The sequence below is a fragment of the Dermacentor andersoni genome, chromosome 7 (assembly GCF_023375885.2).
Source record: "Dermacentor andersoni chromosome 7, qqDerAnde1_hic_scaffold, whole genome shotgun sequence".
Classification (NCBI taxonomy): domain Eukaryota; kingdom Metazoa; phylum Arthropoda; class Arachnida; order Ixodida; family Ixodidae; genus Dermacentor; species Dermacentor andersoni.
In genome coordinates, this window is record NC_092820.1 from 71,580,058 (window position 1) to 71,600,553 (window position 20,496).

Genomic DNA, 20,496 nt, shown 5'->3' on the forward strand with positions numbered 1-20,496 from the left:
CACGTACTGCAACGGTATTTTAGGGGTTATGGCGTTGTTCTGCAGAGCCTAAGGTCGTGCGTTTGAGCAAGGCCGCGACTGCCGCTTTTTGATGTGGAGAAACGCAAGAACTCTAGTGTAGTTGTATTTGCGCACACGTTAAGGAACCCCACGTGGTCAAAATTAGTCCGGTGTCCCTAACTATGGCGTGCCTCGTCGCGATATCGCGGTTGCGACACGTAAATATCTATAATATAATTTAGCCAAGGTTTGATAGCACAGATGCATTGACAGGGACATTAAGATAACTTCAGAGATCGCGATTTATCATTTGGGTCACGTACCAATACAGGAAAAGACAACCTCGCACGGCCAAATAAAGATAAATAAACGCTTGACCCTACAAGTTTTGACCTCTATAAGTGATTAGAATATTAGCTTAACTGTGGAAATCGACGTCCTAGTGTAAAATGAGTAAGAAATACCAAATTAGAACGATATAGGAATGATGGATGGTAAAGAATAATGGAATTCTGAAAATAGCGGGTAGTACCCTTGTCATTAGCAGGTAAGGAAGGCTCGGCCTGGCTAGCCGAGTCTCTCAACGAGGCTTGGCCTTACCTTAGCCTTACCGACGCGCAGTTAGAACGCAGGCGATAACTTGAACGGGCAAGAAACCTGCGGATAACATTGGCTTCTTAGAGTGAGGGTGACGTGGCAGCGTGGCGATGCCCCCCCCCCCCCGCCCTTCTTAACGCAACACCTGGCGCGCTTGCGCGGCAGCCGGTGACCCCTTTCGCTCGCTCTGCTCTGTCGAGGCGCACTTGTGACGTGGCGTCGCAGCCATAGGGAATTAGGTGCTGCTTTTCGCTTCTGCAGACGACTGACGCAGGCTTTTTCGCTCAATGAGCCATTTGACGCTTTCGCGTCTAAAAGGGACTTGCAATACGCGTAGCAGCATCCATTGTTGTGGCGATAGTAAGAAGCGCGTGGATTATAACTAGTAGTCCTACGCTGCTAGACTAAACGGCTTTAAATCCCTGTAGGCGATCAGTGAGATCTTACATAAAGAAAACGTCGTTTGAAATCCACTAGTTTCCGCCGAGAACATTGAAACGCTTCGTGGTTGAGCATTTCTGCTTCACTGTTGGTCTTGGCAATATCAATGGGATACGCTACCCGAGGTTCCGATCTGGCCCCAGAATTGACTTTCTCCACAGAGACATGAAAAGGTGACCAAAGAAAGTTATTATTGGAGCGAAGCTCTCAGGCGCCCTTTCCTGCTTTGAGCATCGGCTTACCTTGGCGTCCCTTGTCTTCCTTCGCCGTAACCAAGCGAACGAGGATAGCGAAGGATGAAAGAGCGAATGCGAGACGCAGTGGGGGATGAAATACTACGATAGTGAAATGAGCGCGAGGAGGAAAAAGGAGGAGGCCGTGGCGTAGCTAGGTCGTCTGGCACCCGGTGCCCATAGGTCTCCTGTCAGCCCTACCCCCCCCCCCCCGGGTTTAGTCGAGGAAGGCGAAGATATCGACAATTTCCGGGTCTTCAGACGTATATGACACCCCCCCCCCCCCCCCCCCACTGGCCCCTTGCACCCCTCCTCCCCGTTGCTACGCCACTGAGAGGAGGCTACCATGAAGACCACCACATGACGCTCACGTCCGCTCATCCGCGGTAGCGGCGGCACCAGCCACGCTGGGGGGCAAGGAGAAAAGCAAAGGATCAAAAAGCTCGCCTTCGCGCGTAGCTTTCGCCGCAAGCGTTTGCGGGTGGAGATTGCGGTTACATAAGTTGCAGAGAGACATAGAAAGAAAACAGAGCTCAGAAAGGCAGGGCGGTTAACCGGTAGATATTCTGTTTGCTACCCTACACTGCGGAAGGGGTTAGGGGAAACAGCTAAATATATAAGGAAGTGCACACACATAGAAAGAGTGTGGATGGGGAAAAAAGAAAAAGACATGCACGCACCAAGGAACGCAGGAGTGTCACAATCGTTCAAAGAGGTCTCTTGACTGGAGGCACCGCAGTATCGCCTTCATCGCTTTCTGGTGTAAAGGTCGCATCAGGCGACACATGAAGATCGTCTATTGAGAAAGTGGCGGGTCATCGAGGCATGCCAAGCCGTCACGAGTGACTGTCTCTGGGATCTGAGTAAGGACAGTAATGGAGGATACGTTCGATTGTTTCATCGCTGCCGCAGCTATCCCAGGGTCCCACTGCATGGTCCCGCTGCAGTCGCTTGACTTTGGGACCCTCGCCTGTATACCATTAACCAACACTGTTAGCCATTCTGATGCGGCAAGAAAATGCACTCGTCAAAGACACTCCAAACCACAGTCGGCAGAGAACAGTTCTTTCGATTCGGGAACGTCCAGATGGAATGCGTAGTCCGAGAGATGGGTCGAGGCGGGGCAGTCGAGTATGTCGGAAACCTGGCGTATTCCACATGGTTAAGGGGCATCCCGCGCTAATATGCGAAGCTTTGCTGCTGCAATAGTTCTTGATAGCGGGATGGGTTCCTTCACGGCATCCTCGTGAGCCCTCCTAGCAGCTTCATCGGCGTTTTTGTTGCCGATGACGCCCCAGTGGCCTGGGAGCCAATGAAAAGTGATGTCACGCCCTTTCTCTGCCAGGTGGTGATATAGCTGCATTAGTTCCAGCAAAAGTTGGTCTTGAGTTCCACGACGTAGTGCTGATAGCAAACAATGCAGGGCTGCCTTCGAATCGTTGAATGTGCTCCATTTTCGTGGTAGATCTTTATCGGTCATGCGAAGAGCGCTGCGAAGTACGGCAAGCAACGCAACTGTCGCCGTCGTCCGGTGAGGAGTGTTAAGTTGAGTGGTCACGATTTTTCGGGAAGGATTACAGCTCCTGAACATCCGTCCGCAGCTGTCGAGCCATCGGTGTATATCTGAAGTTGGTCCTTATATGTCTCGTACAACATGAGTAGAGTTAGCTGCTCGAGAGCTGGCGAAGAAAGTCCTGCTTTTGTTCAAATTTCCAGTAGTTAGAGTCGAACTTGTGGGCAAGGCAAACGCCGAGGAGGTGCCAGGAGCCTCTCACGCGTATAATCTCTAGGGAGGCAGTCACAGTGCCGCTGTTTCGGCAGTGCGGCGAGGTGGTGGAAAAAGGCAAGGACAACGTGCCTGATGTTGTGTGCTCTGAGCACTTCCAATGTCGTATGAGTTGTACCTGGGTAATCGTGAGCTACCGCAATTGTCTCCGCTGGGGATGTCCAGCGCGGCAATGCAAGACAAACCCTGAGTGCCTGCGCCTGATCTCTCTCGTTTGTGCGGATGTTACTTCTGCAGGTACTGCTCAGTACAGGTAAGCTGTACCTCAGCTACCCGAGCAGCAGAGTGTTGTAGAGCTGTCAAAGCGCGTGTATTGACGTACCCCACGTTTTCACTCCAAGAAATTTGAAAACGTGTGAACTGGTGGTCAGACGTTTCTTCACGTAGCCCACATGGGGACTCCAGCTGAGGTCTCGATCAATGATCACCCTTAGAAATCTGTGCGTCCTGGCGTAACAGAGATTTTGCCCATTGATAAATATAGCGTAGGACGTCATTGGCTTGCACATTAACGCGATGAGCGCACATTTCTCTCGGTAATTCCAGAGATGTTGTTTACTAAAATACGCCAATATTGAAGTCGCGGCTTTCTGAAGCCTCTCGCGCCACTGAGGACGTGTTACACCTTATGTGCACACGCAGATGTCATCGGCGTACATTGATATCTGGACAGCACTAGGTATGCCTCCCACGAGGCCAACAAGAACAAGACTTAATAGTGTGGTACTCAAGATGCCACACAGGGGAACACTATGGTGCGTGTAGTGTTGAGAGGTCCGGACTGCATCCCTCTAAACAAAAAAGAAGACCTCACGTTTAAGTCCACCGGTGTGTTCGGCCGCCAAGGCCAACCGATTCAAGATCATCAAGTATAGCGCCATGAGCAACATTGTCAGGCGCTCCGTTTCGTCCAGATACATAGCGACAGATAACCGTTCACATCTCTTGATTTTTGACGTAAGAGACCATATCGATTGCCTTTATTTTCGGAGCAGCGGGGACGTCGAAAAGCGGCCATAGCATTTGGATAAACTTTGTAGTTTTCCACGTACCACTCCAATCTGGTAAGGATCATGCGTTCCATCACCTTCCCTACGCAACCAGCATGCGTGATCGCGCAGTATGACGTGAGCTCTGGCGCTGACTTGCAAAGATTAAGCAATGATACCAGACGGATTGCCTTCCATTCTTGAGGAACGTTTCCATGCCGCCAGGGTTCATTGAATGTTTCCAGTACAGCATATTGTGCTTGCTCACCCAGGTCGCCTAAGATGCGGTACGATACGCCACCTAGTCCAGCCGACGATGACTGATTACACAAAGCAAGAGACCCGCCGTGGTTGCTCAGTAGCTATGGTGTCGGACTGCTGAGCGCGAGTTCGCGGGATCGAATCCCGGCCACGGTGGTCGCATTTCGACGGCGGCGAATTGCGAAAACACCCGTGTACTTAGATTTAGGTGCGCACGTCAAAGAACCCAGGTGGTCAAAACTTCCGGAGTCCTTTACTACGGCGTGCCTCATAATCAGAAAGTGGTTTTGGCACGTAATACCCCATAATTTAATTTAACAAAGCAAGAGCCTCATCGAGCTCCAAGGTAGTGAATGGCAGGTCCATGCGTGAATCTCGTTTTTTCTAGTCTGCACTAGAAGAAGAATGAATTTGAATGTGGCTTGATGCTATCTGTAGTATCAAGGGAATCTGTGTACGTTGATTGGCCTGCAATCATCTTTCAAAAATTTTCCGTTACCTTGATGTAGTTCGGACATTCGAAAAGCACCAGGGCTCTTATTGGGACGCGTTGTTCGGCAGGTACACGTAGGCCTCGAATGCTTATCTGTATGCGAGAGAGACGTTTTCGGGCGTCTAGGGATTCATAAAGTTTCACTCACCGTTGAGACTCCAGTTTGGCCATACGGCGCTGAATTTTCTTATGCGTGCGTCTCGGTTTTCTTAGATCATGAATGGAATTTGTGCGTCGGTATCTTCGCTCTGCACGCCGACGAATTGTAGTGAGTCGCTCCAACTCCACGTCGACATCTGCAACATTGGAGAAAATGCGAGCGTGGACATCGCATTCTTCGTTGCTTCCTTGATCGCTTGTTGAAGATCAGAGGCAGGCTTTTGTGGCAATCTTTTTCCATGCTGGTTTCGAATGTTGACCAACCAAGTAGGCTGATTGTGTTTGCCGAATTATAGCTAGCCAACCGTTTGATCTTAAGGTAACTGCAGATATGAACACTGCCATGCGTCTCAGTGTCTAAAAACCACTCCACACGATTAGCACATCGACGTGACACAAACGCCAAGTTTAAGCAGCTGCTCGACGATGTCCCTCATAGAAAGGTATGGCTGCCTTCATTAAACAAGGACAGTTCATGATCATATTCAAATGAAGATGGTTGCGGGCTTATTGCGTTAATTTTGGAGCTTCCCCAAATATGATGGTGGGCGTTAGAGTCTCTTGTGATAATCCATGGACTAGGGTTTGCTGTCAAGGTGTCTAGTCTCTTGCTATTGAAGCTGGTTGACGGGGATAAGCAGGTACCCGCTAGTCTGAAGAATAGCTTTTCGTTCTTAACACTCAGGCAGACATACTGGTATTGATCGTGAGGCGCCAAATGCTGAACGACATAAGTAAGCTCCCGACAAATAAACACAACGAGCTTGCTGCTTTCGCTTTAGATTAAGGGCATGTTTTATTTGAGTACACTACCTCTGAGTACACGACCGTGGACATGTGAGTACAGGACCTCTTTGCGGAACGATTGGTGATTGTTACCCGTGGTTTATTAGAGGGCTGCGAAGACTGGGCCCAGCGCGTCCAACACTTGCAGGCCACTTCGAGCAGTTGGAGTAGTAATGCTTGTCAGTATTTCTTTGCTGACATTCAGTAGCGTCGACGATTTCGCCGGCATCGTATAGCTTTTGCAGCTCATTTGTGGTATGAACTGTGTATAACCATTTGTTTGAGAATGGCAATTTCTCTTAATTTGCGTTCAGCGTTTGATTGGGGCATCATTTAAGCCATCACAGTTACGCACTTTAGATTTGTTGCGCGGCGAGCGTCCGCAGCGTGCGACTCAGAGCAGCGAGGACAAAACGTAATGTTCGCACAGAAGCCTTTGACATGGCCATTCTGATGCAGTTAGGGCTCTGAAGTGGTCTGGGGACGAATGGCCTAACGGCATGACGGAAGTGTCCAACGGACATGCGAAGGGATGGAATCACCCTTGAATATCTGCTTTATGCAGCGGTTGTTACCAAGGTGAAGCACATATGCGCGATGATAACTCCTTTGATCACGGGTTTGATGAGAATTAGGAAGTCCCAGTTCGTCATGGTCAAATCGTTCTAGTAGATGACGCGCACCATGCCGGCTGCGTGCAATGGTACAATCGCTGCGACTTTGATGCCGCCTAAATTTGTTATTCTTGGAAGCCTGTCCAAGGCGCTACATTAGTCGCGTCCACAGCGAGAATATTCCTTCGCGTGTTTTATCAGACTTCCCTCATTTCATTCGGCGTGATCCCCTCGAGAAGCAGGGAGAGAGCTTGCCGGTTAAATGCTCGAAGGCTAATGGAGGAGTCTTTGGGCAGGAATAGGGTGCTGTGTAGCCAGCTTTACCTTTTTTGGCCTTCACAGTTAGTGTCTTTGTTGGTGAAGACACCTTGTGGATCCTTATTTTGGCCTTCCTGCTCATCACCGCCTCAAAGTTGTAATCTGACGAATCGCCGCCTGTGACCGAGTACAGTTCGGTGTCCTCGCTGGTGCTCAACCAGGTACCTCGTTTCCTCAATGATGTCACCGTAGTCGACGTCTGGACGGGTAGCACCGCAGTTGACTCCGCGTCCGTAGCCACAAGACAGTCAGCCTCCCTGGTGACCTCGCTGGTGCTGGACCTGGTGCGCTAATTACCCAGAGAGCTTGCCATAGCAGACCTCAGACTTGGTGGGCCTGTGGAAGGCTCCGCGTCCCTTGCCACTGTGGAGGAAGCAGCGTCCCCGTAAAACGTGGAAATTTCGATGAAAATGCAAGGAGCAGGGACAGAAGCATTCTACCAAAGAGGCACTTTGAAGTTTTCCTACTTTGCATAGTTCATAAGCTGCGGTTCGCGGGAAGCGGCGACTATGTGGCCGGTCTGTATATAGCGCCGTGCGTCGCGACTCTGCCAGTCGGTGCGATGATCGATGCGTTGCCTCAATATAGAGCGAAAAAAACACGCATAGAGCTGCGCTAAAATTTCGCATTACGGGATATCGTAGTCAACAGTGAATTTTTTAAATCTGTCTTTACAATTGAGCGAGAGCCGTGAGCTTAATTTGTTCATATCTCTATCTACTGGACGAAGCTATCGCTGTCTCCATTATGCGGAGAGTACTTAGGATGATTAAGCATTCGGATGACGAAGAGACTGTGCAAACAAACGACTAATCTAGGGGAGAAGTATAGAATAGTGTCAAGCTGTAATAATGGCGAATAGCCACAGTGACGCAAGTCAAATCACAAAAGCGTTTATTGGGTGTACTCACCAAGACAAGTAACATTTAGGATAATGATGGCAAGCTTACCTTGTAACTTTTTGTTAATACCGGCATTTCGTAAGTCATTGCTTTTTTAACCATTGTATTTGTTTTTCTTTAGCCTTACTTTGCTAGCTGTATTTGTTCATTGTTGTCACATTTCTTCTTCCTCCTTCGAACACACACTTAGCTAATGATGCAATTTATGCGACTCACTATTACGGCCTGAGCAAAAAAGCACCATAATTTTCATATGAAAAAGTTTTCATCGTGTCTAGGTTGTGGTTCCACTTAAAGTGTTAATGTAACACAGCCTATGCAACCTTATTTCATGAACGTCACACAGGCTATCACGGAGACACAATTGTTGAACGACAATCAGGAGCTGCACAAGCTGGTCACTCCTAGCGGAGGAATCCTTGCATGGGTAAGGGCAGCAGTCTCATCTCGCCTCGCCAAGTCCGGTGAAGAGTGGGTGCGCACAATGGCAACGGAAAACAGCGGAACGTGAGTATTTCATGAGCAGAACTTACAGTTGAGTGAGGGGTTCATTTTTTTTTCGGCACACAAAGAAACACGAGCATCTTCGTTTTTTGAGGCTAAACTTGACGAAAAACAATTGGTTCTCCATCCCAGCCCTGCTAAAGTGGATGCCCAGCGAAGCTCTTGAAAACGACCGCTACAAGAGCTGAGGGGGGTATACAGTGCTCAATTGCTTTAGAGTAATGGTGGTACTGATAATGTAGAGTAATGGTAGTAATGAGAGTAACGGTAATTTTGACAGAACGTCGCCGCTGGTCGTATTGCCGTTTCCTTTTCCCTTTGCTGCTCCTCGTCTTCACACTGCTCCTCGGGAGGCCTAACTATGCCTTGCCTATCCACAGCAGTGCTGCAACAACAATGAAATCAGTTGCTAGGCTGGTTCCCTTATATACGAAAGCCTAGTGGCGTCACTGTCAACGCCGCAAACTGCCGTTGCCGCGGCAGCTTGCGCAACAGTAATCTTTACAGGGAAACGCATGCGCGGAGGGATATGTGCTTCGGATTGCTATCAGGAGCGCCTTATCATCAGTATGTGGTTTGGATGCTTGTTTTGTGCTTTTTCTTTATTGAAACGAATGCTCTTCTGTATGCTATGTGTGCGTAATTACAATGTACGTATGCACTTTTCGCTTCCCTTTGCTGAGTGTTTGAAGCCTGCTTCATCTCCGCCGCTGATTGACCTAGTATTACACTACCTCCGGTATCGGCCCGCATTTCTGTCCACGGACATGAACATGAAAAATGCCCGCCAACGAGATGCTAACGATTTCGCTGTAAAATTAATATTGCAGTATTACAGAGGGGTAACAGTCTTCATCTGCAGCTAACGTGAGCAATAGGGCTAGTGCACAGACCGCAGCTTCCCGCGGGCATTGCTACGTCGTGCTTGCGATGGGTACACTTTCATTCGGTTAGTATTCTGACGGTATTCGGTTAGTATTCTGTAAGTTGTCAAAAGCTAGGGTCTACCGCACTGGCAGTTCCGAGCACTACATGTTTCAATTGACCAGCCACAACAGTCGCGTGCCCGAGGAAAATGATGAAAACTCTACACTTTCAGGCAAAATTGTCGTCATTATGCCCACTTTTGAACCAATGACTCTCTCGATGATGGCCAGTTGTTATAAATGCCTGCTTCGCATGGAAAATTTAGCATTTTTTTACAATTATGCTTTTACACACGGTGAACTCCTCGCACGTGTTCTGTCTCATACTGACAGCGGACAGCAGAAATTACCGAGCATAAAAGCGTACCAGCAATGCTAATGTAATGTTACGTTGTAGAAGCTCATCAGTCCACACAAACAAGAGGCCATGGTCGCTTCTTGAATTTTTTGTTAAAGGTGTGCCTTTGAGTGGAAGCACTGGCCTTGTATAGGTGGCGTCGCGTCACGTGATGCGCAGATCTTTCCGCAGTCTACGTAGTATTTCGCATATCCAGAAAAAGGCCGTCACCGTTCATTTTCGTTACGCTCGCATAAAGGTACAGTTGGCTTCTGTTGCGAAGCTGTGCCCCTTGTTCTACTTCTTGTCGTTGGATGTTCTGGAACACAGAGACCTGTGCGTTCTACGAGAGGCAAAGTCACAGGAGACGCGTTCAGTGACGTAACGTTTTCACCTATATGAACGGGTGCGCCTGGTATGCGTTCGAGTAATCGTTCTCGTTGATGTAAATGTCGCAACCTCGCTTTCGGTGTCCGGAAACAAAGCTGTTGCGATGGCTGATCTGTCGCGAGCGTCTTTCCTCGCTGCCACTTGCGACGCGGAAAACATTTATGTGAGTTATTGGAAATCTAGTGTTTACTTTCATATCAGCGCCTCGTGTACTACGGCTAACTTTGAGGACAATCTGCAGCAGAGCAAGAGCCATTTTCATGCAGAATAGAAAACTGAAGATTGCCAACTGTGCAAGAAATACTCTTGCTTTTTTCATGCGCTTACGGATGCTGTGTGGTGTTTATAATCTATACTACCGCGTCTACCGACGCGGAGTACTTATCCCACACTGCTTTGACGGCTTCTGTCCGGCAAATCCAGTCCTGGTCTTCCAGTGGACGAAGATTTCAGCTTCCATGGCCCTGTGCCTAACGCCGAAGACATGCCTTCAAGAAATTGCGTGACGCACTGAGCTAGATTACATAAAGTTGCATTCAAGCTGTAACCTGCCGAAGAAGCCAAAAGGAATTTTATTCTCGGTCCTTGACAAAGAAGCGTCAACGGGAGCCAGATTCTGACCGTGCGCATACCAATAGACAGCGCGATTTGGTCCTGTTGCTTTGCCCCATGCACTTTAGCTTGCACCCCTGAGCAGTGCCATCAAAACGAACACAGCTCTCTGACGTCCACGGGATATTGAGAAAAAAGAGAACACGCTCCAGAGCCGTGAGTATTGAGATGCTGTCAACACTAAAGATTGGCTGAACTGCGCTGAACAATTCTACGGGTCGGTTCTTGTCCTCACAACGTAACTAATGACAACGGGCAGGTGTTCCTGGTGTCCATAGTCGCTCGTCTCATCGCTATACATTGAGCGAATGAATGCATCAGCGCAGCATGCAGCGACTCGATGAGGTCGTCCTGCGCTCTATTGCTAGTGTATAAAGCGTTTTTACAGCGAAGCTGCATACCTCTACCCTCCAATGAAATTTTGGTGTCGTAAGCAAGAAACTCCCATACGTGGGCCGATTCCGAAGATGGTGCAATGACGGACCGACCCGCGGCGGAGGTGAGGCATGCGTTAAGCACTCGCCGTACGTGCCCCGATCCCGAAGGTAGTGCAATGGCGGGCCGACCCGCGTCGGAGGTGAAGCAGACATTAAGCACTCGCCGTACGTGGGCCGATTCCGAAGATAGCACAATAACGGCCCGACGTGCGGTGGAGGTGAAGCAGTCGTTAAGCACTCCTCATACGTGGCCCGATCCCGAAGTTAGTGCAATGGCGGGTCGACCCGCGTTGGAGGTGAAGCAGACGTTAAGCACTCCCTGTACGTGGACCCATCCCGAAGATAGTGCAAGAACGGTCCGACGCGCAGCGTAGGTGAAGCAGTCGTTAAGTACTCCTCATACGTGGCCCGATCCCGAAGATAGTGCAGTAACGGGCCAACCCGCGTTGGAGGTGAAGCAGGCGTTAACCACTCGCCGTACCTCGGCCGATACCGAAGTTAGTGCAAGAACGGTCCACCACGCGGCGGAGGTGAAGCAGTCGTTAAGGACTCATACGTGGCCCGATCCCCAAGATAGTGCAACGACGGGCCGACCGGCGTTGGAGGTGAAGCAGACGTTAAGCACTCGCCGTACCTGGGCCGATCCCGAAGATAGTGCAAGAACAGTCCGACGCGCGGCAGAGGTGAAGCAGTCGTTAAGCGCTCCTCACATCTGGCCAGATCCCGAAGATAGTGCAATGACGGGCCGAGGCGCGTTGGAGGTGAAGCAAGCTTTAAGCCCTCGCCGCACGTGGGCCGATCCCAAAGATAGTGCAATAACTGCCCGACGCGCGGTGGAGGTGAAGCAGTCGTTAAGCACTCCCTATACGAGGCCCGATACCGAAGATAGTGCAATGATCGGCCGACCCCCGTTGGAGGAGAAGCAGGCTATAAGAACTCCCCGTACGTGGACCGATCCCGAAGTTAGTGCAATACCGACCCGACCCCCGTTGGAGGTGAAGGAGGCGTTAAGCACTCCCCGTACGTGGGCCGAAACCGAAGATAGTCCAATACCAACCCGACGCGCGGCGGAGGCGAAGCAGGCGCACTCCCTGTACGTGGGTGGACCAAGAAGATAGTGCTATACCGGCCCGACGCGCGGCGGAAGTGCAGCTGGCGTAGGCACTCCCCGTACGTGGGCAGACCCCAAAATTAGTGCAATACCGGCCCGACGCGCGGCGGAGGTGAAGCAGGCGTTAAGCACTCCCCGTACGTGGGCAGACCCAGAAGATAGTGCAATACCGGCCCGACGCGCGGCGGAGGTGAAGCAGGCGTTAAGCACTCCCCGTACGTGGGCAGACCCCGAACTTAGTGCAATACCGACCCGACCCGCGTTGGAGGTGAAGCAGGCGTTAAGCAGTCACCGTACGTGGGCCGATCCTGAACATAGTGCAATACCGACCCGACGCGCGGCGGAGGTGAAGCAGGCGTCAAGCACTCCCCGTACGTGGGCAGACCCAGAAGATAGTGCAATACCGGCCCGACGCGCGGCGGAGGTGAAGCAGGCGTCAAGCACTCCCCGTACGTGGGCAGACCCCGAACTTAGTGCAATACCGACCCGACCCGCGTTGGAGGTGAAGCAGGCGTTAAGCAGTCACCGTACGTGGGCCGATCCTGAACATAGTGCAATACCGACCCGACGCGCGGCGGAGGTGAAGCAGGCGTTAAGCACTCCCTGTACGTGGGCCGAACCCGAAGTCCAATAACGGCCCTACGTGCGGTAGAGGTCAAGGAGCCGTCAAGCACTCACCAAACTCGGGGCGATACCGAGGATAGCGCAAAACTGGGCCGACCCTCGGCGAAGGTGAAGCTGGCATTAAGCACTCCCCATACGTGGACCGATCCCGAAGATAGTGCAATGCCAGGATGACGCGCGGCAGAGGTGAAGCAGGCGTTAAGCACTCCCAATAAGTGGCCCGATCCCGAAGACAGTGCAATGCCGGGCCGACCCGCAGCGGAGGTGCAGTTCGTCATTAAGGGGCCCACATACACAGTTTCACTTGTCATCCTGCGTGATGGAGTAGCAGGGCACTGAGTTCATTGGTTCATAATTAGGTGAGTTTCAAAGACAGGATCATATTGCTTCAAGAGATTAACGATCTTTAAGAAAAGACCTTTTTCGGTACTTTCCTCACTTTAGTTATTGCCTCTAAAGAGCCCACCACTCTTCGCGTGTAGAATGACGTCTGCAGTACGTTATAGAATTTCCCGTTTGTTTTGCTTTTTTCTTCTGTCAAAGCGACACGCTGTTCCTGATTGTCATCAAGCAATTCACCTAAAGATTTGTATTTTCTGTATGAGTTCCAGCACATGAAGATATTTAAACGAGTTTGTAACTTTTCCTGTAGCCTGAACTTTTCTACTGCTTTCTTCTATGTGCTGAAGCCGACAGAGACGAATGAAGAAACTGAATGACCCTTCCCACGCTGCGTTCCACTGCAGAAAAGCGCGACAGTAGAAGCAAAACGCAGTGTCTCTTTCGATGCTATATTCATACCAGTTAAACTCGTCTAACCACCGTGCGCAAAACCTTCGCATTTTGCTTGCCGTCTCTTTCTGCCGGTAGTAAACGCAAACGAGGCTGTATGGGACAACGCATAAGCCTGCTGCATCTGTCACTGCGACATACGTCGGAAGGCAGCAGCCGCGAAGGGTCATCACTCAGTGCCCAGCTGAAACTCTTCATTGGAGAACGCTGGTCTTCTTTGTAACTGAGTTCAGCCCGGCATTTGTCGTCCCATTGGCCGGAAGGTGCTCCTAGAGTGAGCTGCCCTCGGGGAGCTGATTTGCGGCCACTCGGTCATCTAGTTCACTGCCAGTCTCACATACATGGCGCGATGAAAGAACTGTGGTGCTTAGCTCACGTTACTAGCGTTACCAAGTTCGACGTTAAAGAGTCTATTCTGTAAATTCAAATGCAAGTATGAAAATAGAAAAGCTTGCCCGAAGCATGCCGCCTTGCACTCTTTCTTGGGCCAACTTTTTTCTGCGGGAGTGCCGAAACGGGTCTCCGGAAGGCTTGCCTCATGCCACGGAATCGCAGCACTTGGATTGGGGACGGCGAGTGGGCAGAAAGCACGCGACAGGTACACCGTTGCATGATGCGCTTGTAGGTGTGGTTTTACGCTTGCTGCGGCCGCGCGGTTGCAGTTTGCCCGGCGTGCAGCCCAAAATTGCTTACGCTGCAGCGGCTATGAGAATGCACTTCTCGAAAATCTAAAAACTGATGTGGATGTCGTGCTAATTGTGAAGCAAGCTAAAGTTGGCCACAATTGTTAGCGCCAAGCGCTGAAATGCAACAGCAAGGCGCCTTTTGCGCGCAGTGCTTGTTATCGGTGATCTGCCACCCCGCCTTGATATGCCTGCCGTTTGTTACTCTCGCTATACCGACTTACCGAGCCGTTTGTTACTCTCGCTATACCGACTTACCGACTCCCAAAACACACACGATCTACCTGTAGTTAGATGGGTATAAACTGAAGCACAATATGTGTCTATGCTGCACAAGCCGGCTTGTCTAACAAAGCCAAATCATCCGCTCTGTCGGATTTGCTAGGCCTTTGGTTAGGCGAGGAAGTAAACAATTAGCACGTTTTATTTTTCTGATTAGATGGTTTGACATCTTGGGTACAGCAGTATAGTGCACACGTAACACCCCCCGCCCCCCAACCCCCAAGTTCCAGTGTAAGTACTTCCCTCTAAGGGCACATCGTACACTGGCGATTAAGCGGCACGTTATCAGCGACGGCCGCGAATTAGAAATGCTCGACCAATATACAGTACCGCAGGTGTCAGCTTCAATGTAGTTATCATAGCACACTCACGTTAATTATTGGTTTACTTTCTAAAACAATTTTCAAGTTCTCTTTATTGTAAGGACTATTTTACGAGGGATTTTTATGCTGTGCGCGGCACACATGACTTATGCGGGACAGTTTTCTTGAGCAGGTTTCTGTTGATGAGGATCACTAACTGCAGATCCCCAAAGAAACTATATTCGTCACTCTTTGGATGCCCCCGATTGTGAAACATAGTCATTTTGACGTTCCTCGTGTTCAGCAGATATACTGTTGAACAATAACCTTCGTAGGAAGCATTGGTCGAGTCCGAAAGAAATGAAGCTGTGCCATCGATGCGAAAAATCAAAATGAAGCGATGACGTGCTTCTCACAAGGGCCTGCATTTCCGACAGTAAAGCTGGGAAGTAAACAGTTCTTGGAATACAACATCAGGGGTTCTCGGCCTTCACTGTCGTCAAAAGCCTGCATTTCCCATAAACTTGAAGAATGAGGGGACACGCCCTACTGAGTAAAGTAATGGGCAGACTTAGCGCCCCTCTTAGATAATCAGGAGCAGCGGCCGCCCTCCTCCCCGCCCCACCCGTGTGCACGCCTATGCGTGGTACGCGTTGTTTGCATCATATTTTGACTCTTTTACGTGGTACGAAATGGAGGTAGCAACATGACAGCGTCTTTGCAGTTGCCATTTCCTTCCCCTAGCTTTTCCTCTAGAGCCAGTATAGTAACAATGAGCTTCGCTAAGGTGCAGTTTGCATGCTTAATTTGTATTCGTTGGCTGGTCCGCGTCGCACTTGCCTGCTGCAGCGCGGTGCAGGCTTGCGTTCTGAAAGCTAGAACAGGAAAGGTGTGCTCTGCCATCCTGTGCGAAGCGCTGTGCATTGCACGAACATCGCTCGTGTTCGAGTACGTTTTCGAACACCCGACGGCCAGGCAACGCACCGGTGTTCTGGCAAAATGTCAAAGTGCGTGCGGAACAACAAGAAAGCATGCCAAGTGAGACACCGATTAACCAGCAAATGCTGAATGAGAAATGTGCCTGGTTCTATGTAGGCATTCCGGTACGGTTCTCGGATGTTTGCCATATTGCACCAATACCGCTCGCCGCCAGGTGCTCGCGTCATCTGCTTACGAGCTGTTTAAAGGTTTCTAATGAGAAATTAGGACAAGTTCTAGACCTGCGGCATCGCCAAGGTTACTTTGATAGTCTATGCTATGCAATTTATAGTTAATTTAGCGCAAGAGAAATTTCGTTGCAGTTGTCTGTTAAGCGTACGATATCACGGTACAGATGCTAGAATGGCTACTGAAATTAGGGGCTTTCATAAAAGCAGTAGTATTACATAGGCATCTGAATATAGGTTTAGTACCTCCCTCTTCATGCTAATCACTTCTTATCCGTTTTTTTGTAGTCGTTATATTGTGGATTGTAAAGTAGGAGCTTAACGGCACAATAGCATGTGCCCAGGTACAGCCTTCTTGCTTTTCTCTTGCATTCAATTACCCACGTTGGAGTGGGTGCAGTGCTATCAGTCCGAGATGTCATTGCGTTTTTATTCCCTGCAGAGGAAACAGTCAAAATTTAGTTCTAGACTACAAGCTCTTCAGTCCTGGAAAGCCTATCAGCAACGGGACACTTTTGCTCCTGGAACGAATGCCGTGAGTACTGAATTGTTTAGCTTTTTTCTCCGAGCCATCCACTAAATCCTTTCGTATTAAGAATGCTAGAGAAAACGTGGCACTAGTGTCCTGTTGCAGCGAGCGCCTAGCTATTCCGTTCTGCTAAGAATTATGGGCAGTGCGCGAAATCATCGTAACTTCATGTCAAAGACCACAATAAACCTGGACCACAAACAAGAAAATTTAGTAGTTATGGCTGAAATGTCATATCTAATAGCCATAACAATGTATTCTGCAGCACGAAGTAGAGCTCCTAGCAGCATAAATTAGCATAAAGCAGGGGCAGCATAAATTACAGTAAATATTCGCTGGCTGACTAAAGAAGCGTGGTCTTATACAACGAATTACTCTGCATTACTCGCTAAAATGAACTTACTGAGAACACATCAACACGTCAATATATTATCACAAACACATCACCCTCCTGTTTCCGGCAATATAATCTTAAGGACTCAGTTCCTGCAGAAAGCATTGTAAAACTCGCTATATTTATGCGAACTAGCAGAGCGTACATGTTGAGTGGGAAAGCCCGATTACGAGGGAGGCGGCCGGCGCGAAACAGATGTTTGAAAGGCGAAGCGAGCCTGGTATTCCATCGGAACAATAGTGAATCGAGTAGTGACATGATGTCTGGAGTGCCTCTGTGATGTGGAATTGGTCGTGCTTATGGCAGTGCTCTTTCTGTTCTTTGTGACCGGGTCCGCCGTGTTCCTAGAATGGCTGCTGAACTGAGGGGCTTTCATAAAAAACCATGTAGGTATGTAGGTATCTTTCATGTAGGTATCTCGATATATGTATACCATATCCCACGGTAAGATTGGGACCAAACTTGGGGCAGTTGGTTAACGGGCCGCTTAAGAGATGATGGTCTACTGCAAGGGACTAAAGGTTGCAAATCTTGCCAGGTATTCCTTTAATACCCCTGGTGTTTCTTTAAGTGCTTGTACCATTTACAGGACGAGAATGTTCGTCACATTTTAAATTACATATTTCTCATGCTTGCTCATACTTCTGTTGGTCAGTTTGAAGTTTGTTATTTCATTTCCTTTTTATGTTATGCATATAGCGAACAGCTCCTGTGGTCCAAGCAGGCGGTTCCTTTATTCATAGGAAAGAGAACAACAAGAACAAAAGAAGAACCAAACATTCAAAAGAAATGCAGAAAGTGGGATTACATGTGCAGGACACTACATTTAGCAATCATTGAAGTGGCACTCCAGTTTGAGGACAAAAATAGATTAGCATCAAAGATATTTGCAGTATAGTTTGTGCATTCATGACGCTGCGATGATGTTATGTGCTTTCAGGGGCATTGCCAAATTTGAAGACATAAGTCATGTACTTCGAGACAGCAAATATTTTGCTGGCTATAACGTGGCGTGAGTATTCATTTATCTCAGAGCGGTTCCTGTCTCTACGAGTGAATTCAAAAAGATCACAAAAAAAAATGCTGACTTGTTCGGGTATTGTGGAATATTTATGTTGTGTGCAAAAGTGACATCTTTTGAAATTATTTTTCTTGCCCGTAGAATAAGAACTATAGCGAGAGCGCGAAACGAACACGGATTAGTTATCACCATATGTGTACCATATGTCAGTAAATTAGTCGCTTTGGTCTAAAGCTTCATCTTTGTTGGTGGTAGTGATAACTGACAAACTTAAATTGTTGTAAGCCCTAAAGGCAAGTTCATCTGGAAGAAGTTAGCACGCATTTCTTCAAGAACTTTATTTTTTTCACACACGTCAAGTATTATTAGGTTGAGACGGCAGTCAGTATGAAACACAGCTTTAGACCTAATGCATCTGCGTTGCCTGTAGTCACTGGTTTCCGTGGCATGGAATTAAGGGAATTCAATTTTTCTCGTTTTCAGATATTTTCCTGAAATATTTGAAATGACATCGCAACCAGAAAGTGTGGAGAAATATGGCGACTACTACTCCTACGAGAACAGCCCGCGCGCCAAGATGTTCCAGAGAGACAATGGCAACCTTACAGACATCGACTCCGTCGTAGCATACCTGAGGTAAGTACAAGGCTGTTCCGGGAAACGCACCTGGCGAAGCTGGTTGGCCGTTAATTAAGAACACGAGTGCAGCAGCGTAATTTGCCTTTTTTATGGTGATTTGTATGTTCCAAAATACCTTTCAGATTGTTGTCACTACCTTCTGCGTATAAAGCAACCGTCAATTATATAAAGAAACGTGTCTCTGGCCCACAATACATAGCCACAACAATCGCATTCCTTCCTTCGCTAGTAATAGCCTCCTCAAATAACCGCGGCTTTGTTTACATTACCGTCTCTGGAGGACATTAGTTTCTTTTAGATATAGGAATACCGGCGTATTTTTCACCGTTCTTCCAACGCCAACATCTACGTCTTTCAATGATATGTCAATGTTATTTTTGATATACTTTTGCTTCAGATCATAACGACTTTGCGGTATAGCCTGTAGTTGAAGTCATGATTGTAAATGTAAAGTACTCCCCCTCAGCTATGCCCAACCTCTTCATATGATTTATTCACCCATTTATTTACCAGGTTAAATTTTGTATCGATTTCACGCGCTATTTTCCCAGGTACAATGACTACAAGAACGATCCACTGTCGCAATGCAACTGCACCCCACCGTACAATCCGGTCTACGCCATCGCAGCGCGCACTGACCTGCTTGACGCCAACGGACAGTACGACGTCCCAGGGATGCACCGGCGTGCTGTCGGTGGCATTGACGCCAAGGTGACAGTTGTTAATACAAAACGAGGTCATTATTTTCTACACGGACTGACACAGTTCAAACTTGCTTTTCGTTTCACCAAGGTCGGACTTCAATTCTGTATTATTGCAAAGGAAAGCATTCATGTTAAATGTAGGCCTCTATTTCAGCATTGACCACTGCCAGTAGTACCAGGGTCGCAAACTCTTACAAGCAAAAGTGCTCGCGTTCATAGTAGAGGTAAAGCTGCTTGCTTGCCTTGCGCTTTAGGTATTACCTCACAGAAGCCTAGAGAAGCACATAGCACTTTATTATTAGATCATCCTAGTTGTCTCAGTCGCAGTGCTGGTCTGGTCGAGAGGGACCTTTGTGACAGACGGTATAATTCTCGATTTCCTGGTCAGCCATTCTGAAAAGGGTCCGGAGACGCTAGCATGTCATTCTCACCTTGTCATCGCGCCTTACCTTTGGATTCATTCATGAGGTGCGTGTGAAACCGAGCAACCTCATGCTAGTGAACTCCTCATTTCGCATTTAGATTTGTTCGCCAATCACAAAATTCCTTTCCTATGACACCCCGCATCATGCAGAATCATGAAATACCTGGTTCTTGTTTGGTGGCCCAGCTTGATCTCTATCCTCTTCAAATGCGCTTTCTGCATACATTTGTTGTACATGGCTTTAAGTCATCACTGAAGCGTGAAAGAAATTAATTTTCGAGGCAATAAAGCTGGCCGATTGATACAAAACGACACTTTTCTGTGTGGCCAAGGCATCTACAGCCCGCCTGTTCAGGACTATTGCATCATAAATTATGTGTCGTTGTGTACCCTGAGGCACAGAACTAGTACTTCGCGTGAAGTACGGCAGTTGACAAAACAAGTTCCGTGCTGGAGAATGCATACGTAAATTGACGTAGCCTGTTAGCGTTCTGCAAAGAAGAAGTGTGGTTGTCCCTTTCATCGTCCTATCTCAGACGCGTTTCTCTACGTATGTAGGTGACAAGTCATGAACTGTTTCCGTCGCTGGAGTTTGTCGGTGAGAGTGGGCCCACGTGGAGGACCCAGCCACCGTTCCAGTGGAGCACCAGCGGACTGGGAGGCAGCCACGTCGGGCAACCGGACAAATGGCAGTTCAAGCCTGTTCAACACAAATGGGAACCGGCGAGGCGCACCAGCGCGAGCAGCTGAAGGCCGCTAGGAGCGGTCGTGTTTCGGTGGCTGGGCGGTGACTTTACACAAATAAAGACATACTCTCGCGCTTTATATGATGGTCCTTAATAAAGGGCCGTTCAAGTCGTCTGCTTGTCGAAAAAAAAATAATGATGACTCGGCACTGGTGGAAACTGCAAGAACTCTGGTATAGTCTGTGAGCTTAAAGGTCGTTTGATTTCTCGATATTCGATGCACAGTGAATATAAAGCTCAAAGTAGAGTGCCCATATGAACTACGTAGTCGGTGACTTAATCTGGCGAAGAAAC

At 48.7% G+C, this 20,496-nt stretch overlaps 2 protein-coding genes across 2 annotated transcripts in view; both read left to right on the forward strand.

The window, feature by feature from the left end:
* LOC126534323 (putative phospholipase B-like 2) overlaps positions 1-6,970 on the forward strand; it is a 33,315-nt gene extending 26,345 nt beyond the window's left edge. Inside the window, exons 7-8 of the mRNA XM_055073013.2 lie at positions 3,700-3,812; positions 6,811-6,970. Coding sequence (XP_054928988.2) covers positions 3,700-3,812; positions 6,811-6,970 — 273 coding nt within the window. The remainder of the gene's footprint in view (positions 1-3,699; positions 3,813-6,810) is intronic.
* Positions 6,971-7,791: 821 nt separating this feature from the next.
* LOC126534822 (putative phospholipase B-like 2) lies at positions 7,792-20,281 on the forward strand. Its single transcript, XM_055073012.2, has 6 exons — positions 7,792-8,086; positions 16,188-16,280; positions 17,609-17,680; positions 18,173-18,325; positions 18,880-19,039; positions 20,015-20,281. Exons 1-6 carry the CDS (start codon positions 7,896-7,898, stop codon positions 20,204-20,206), a joined length of 861 nt encoding a protein of 286 aa, XP_054928987.2. The 5' UTR covers positions 7,792-7,895; the 3' UTR covers positions 20,207-20,281.
* The last annotated feature ends 215 nt before the right edge of the window (positions 20,282-20,496 follow it).

Coding starts and splice junctions, on each gene's coding strand:
- LOC126534822 (XM_055073012.2), top strand. CDS start 7,896: ATGCAACCTTATTTCATGAACGTCACACAGGCTATCACGGAGACACAA. Junction 8,087..16,187: donor GCAACGGAAAACAGCGGAAC/GTGAGTATTTCA, acceptor TATTCCCTGCAG/AGGAAACAGTCAAAATTTAG. Junction 16,281..17,608: donor TTGCTCCTGGAACGAATGCC/GTGAGTACTGAA, acceptor ATGTGCTTTCAG/GGGCATTGCCAAATTTGAAG.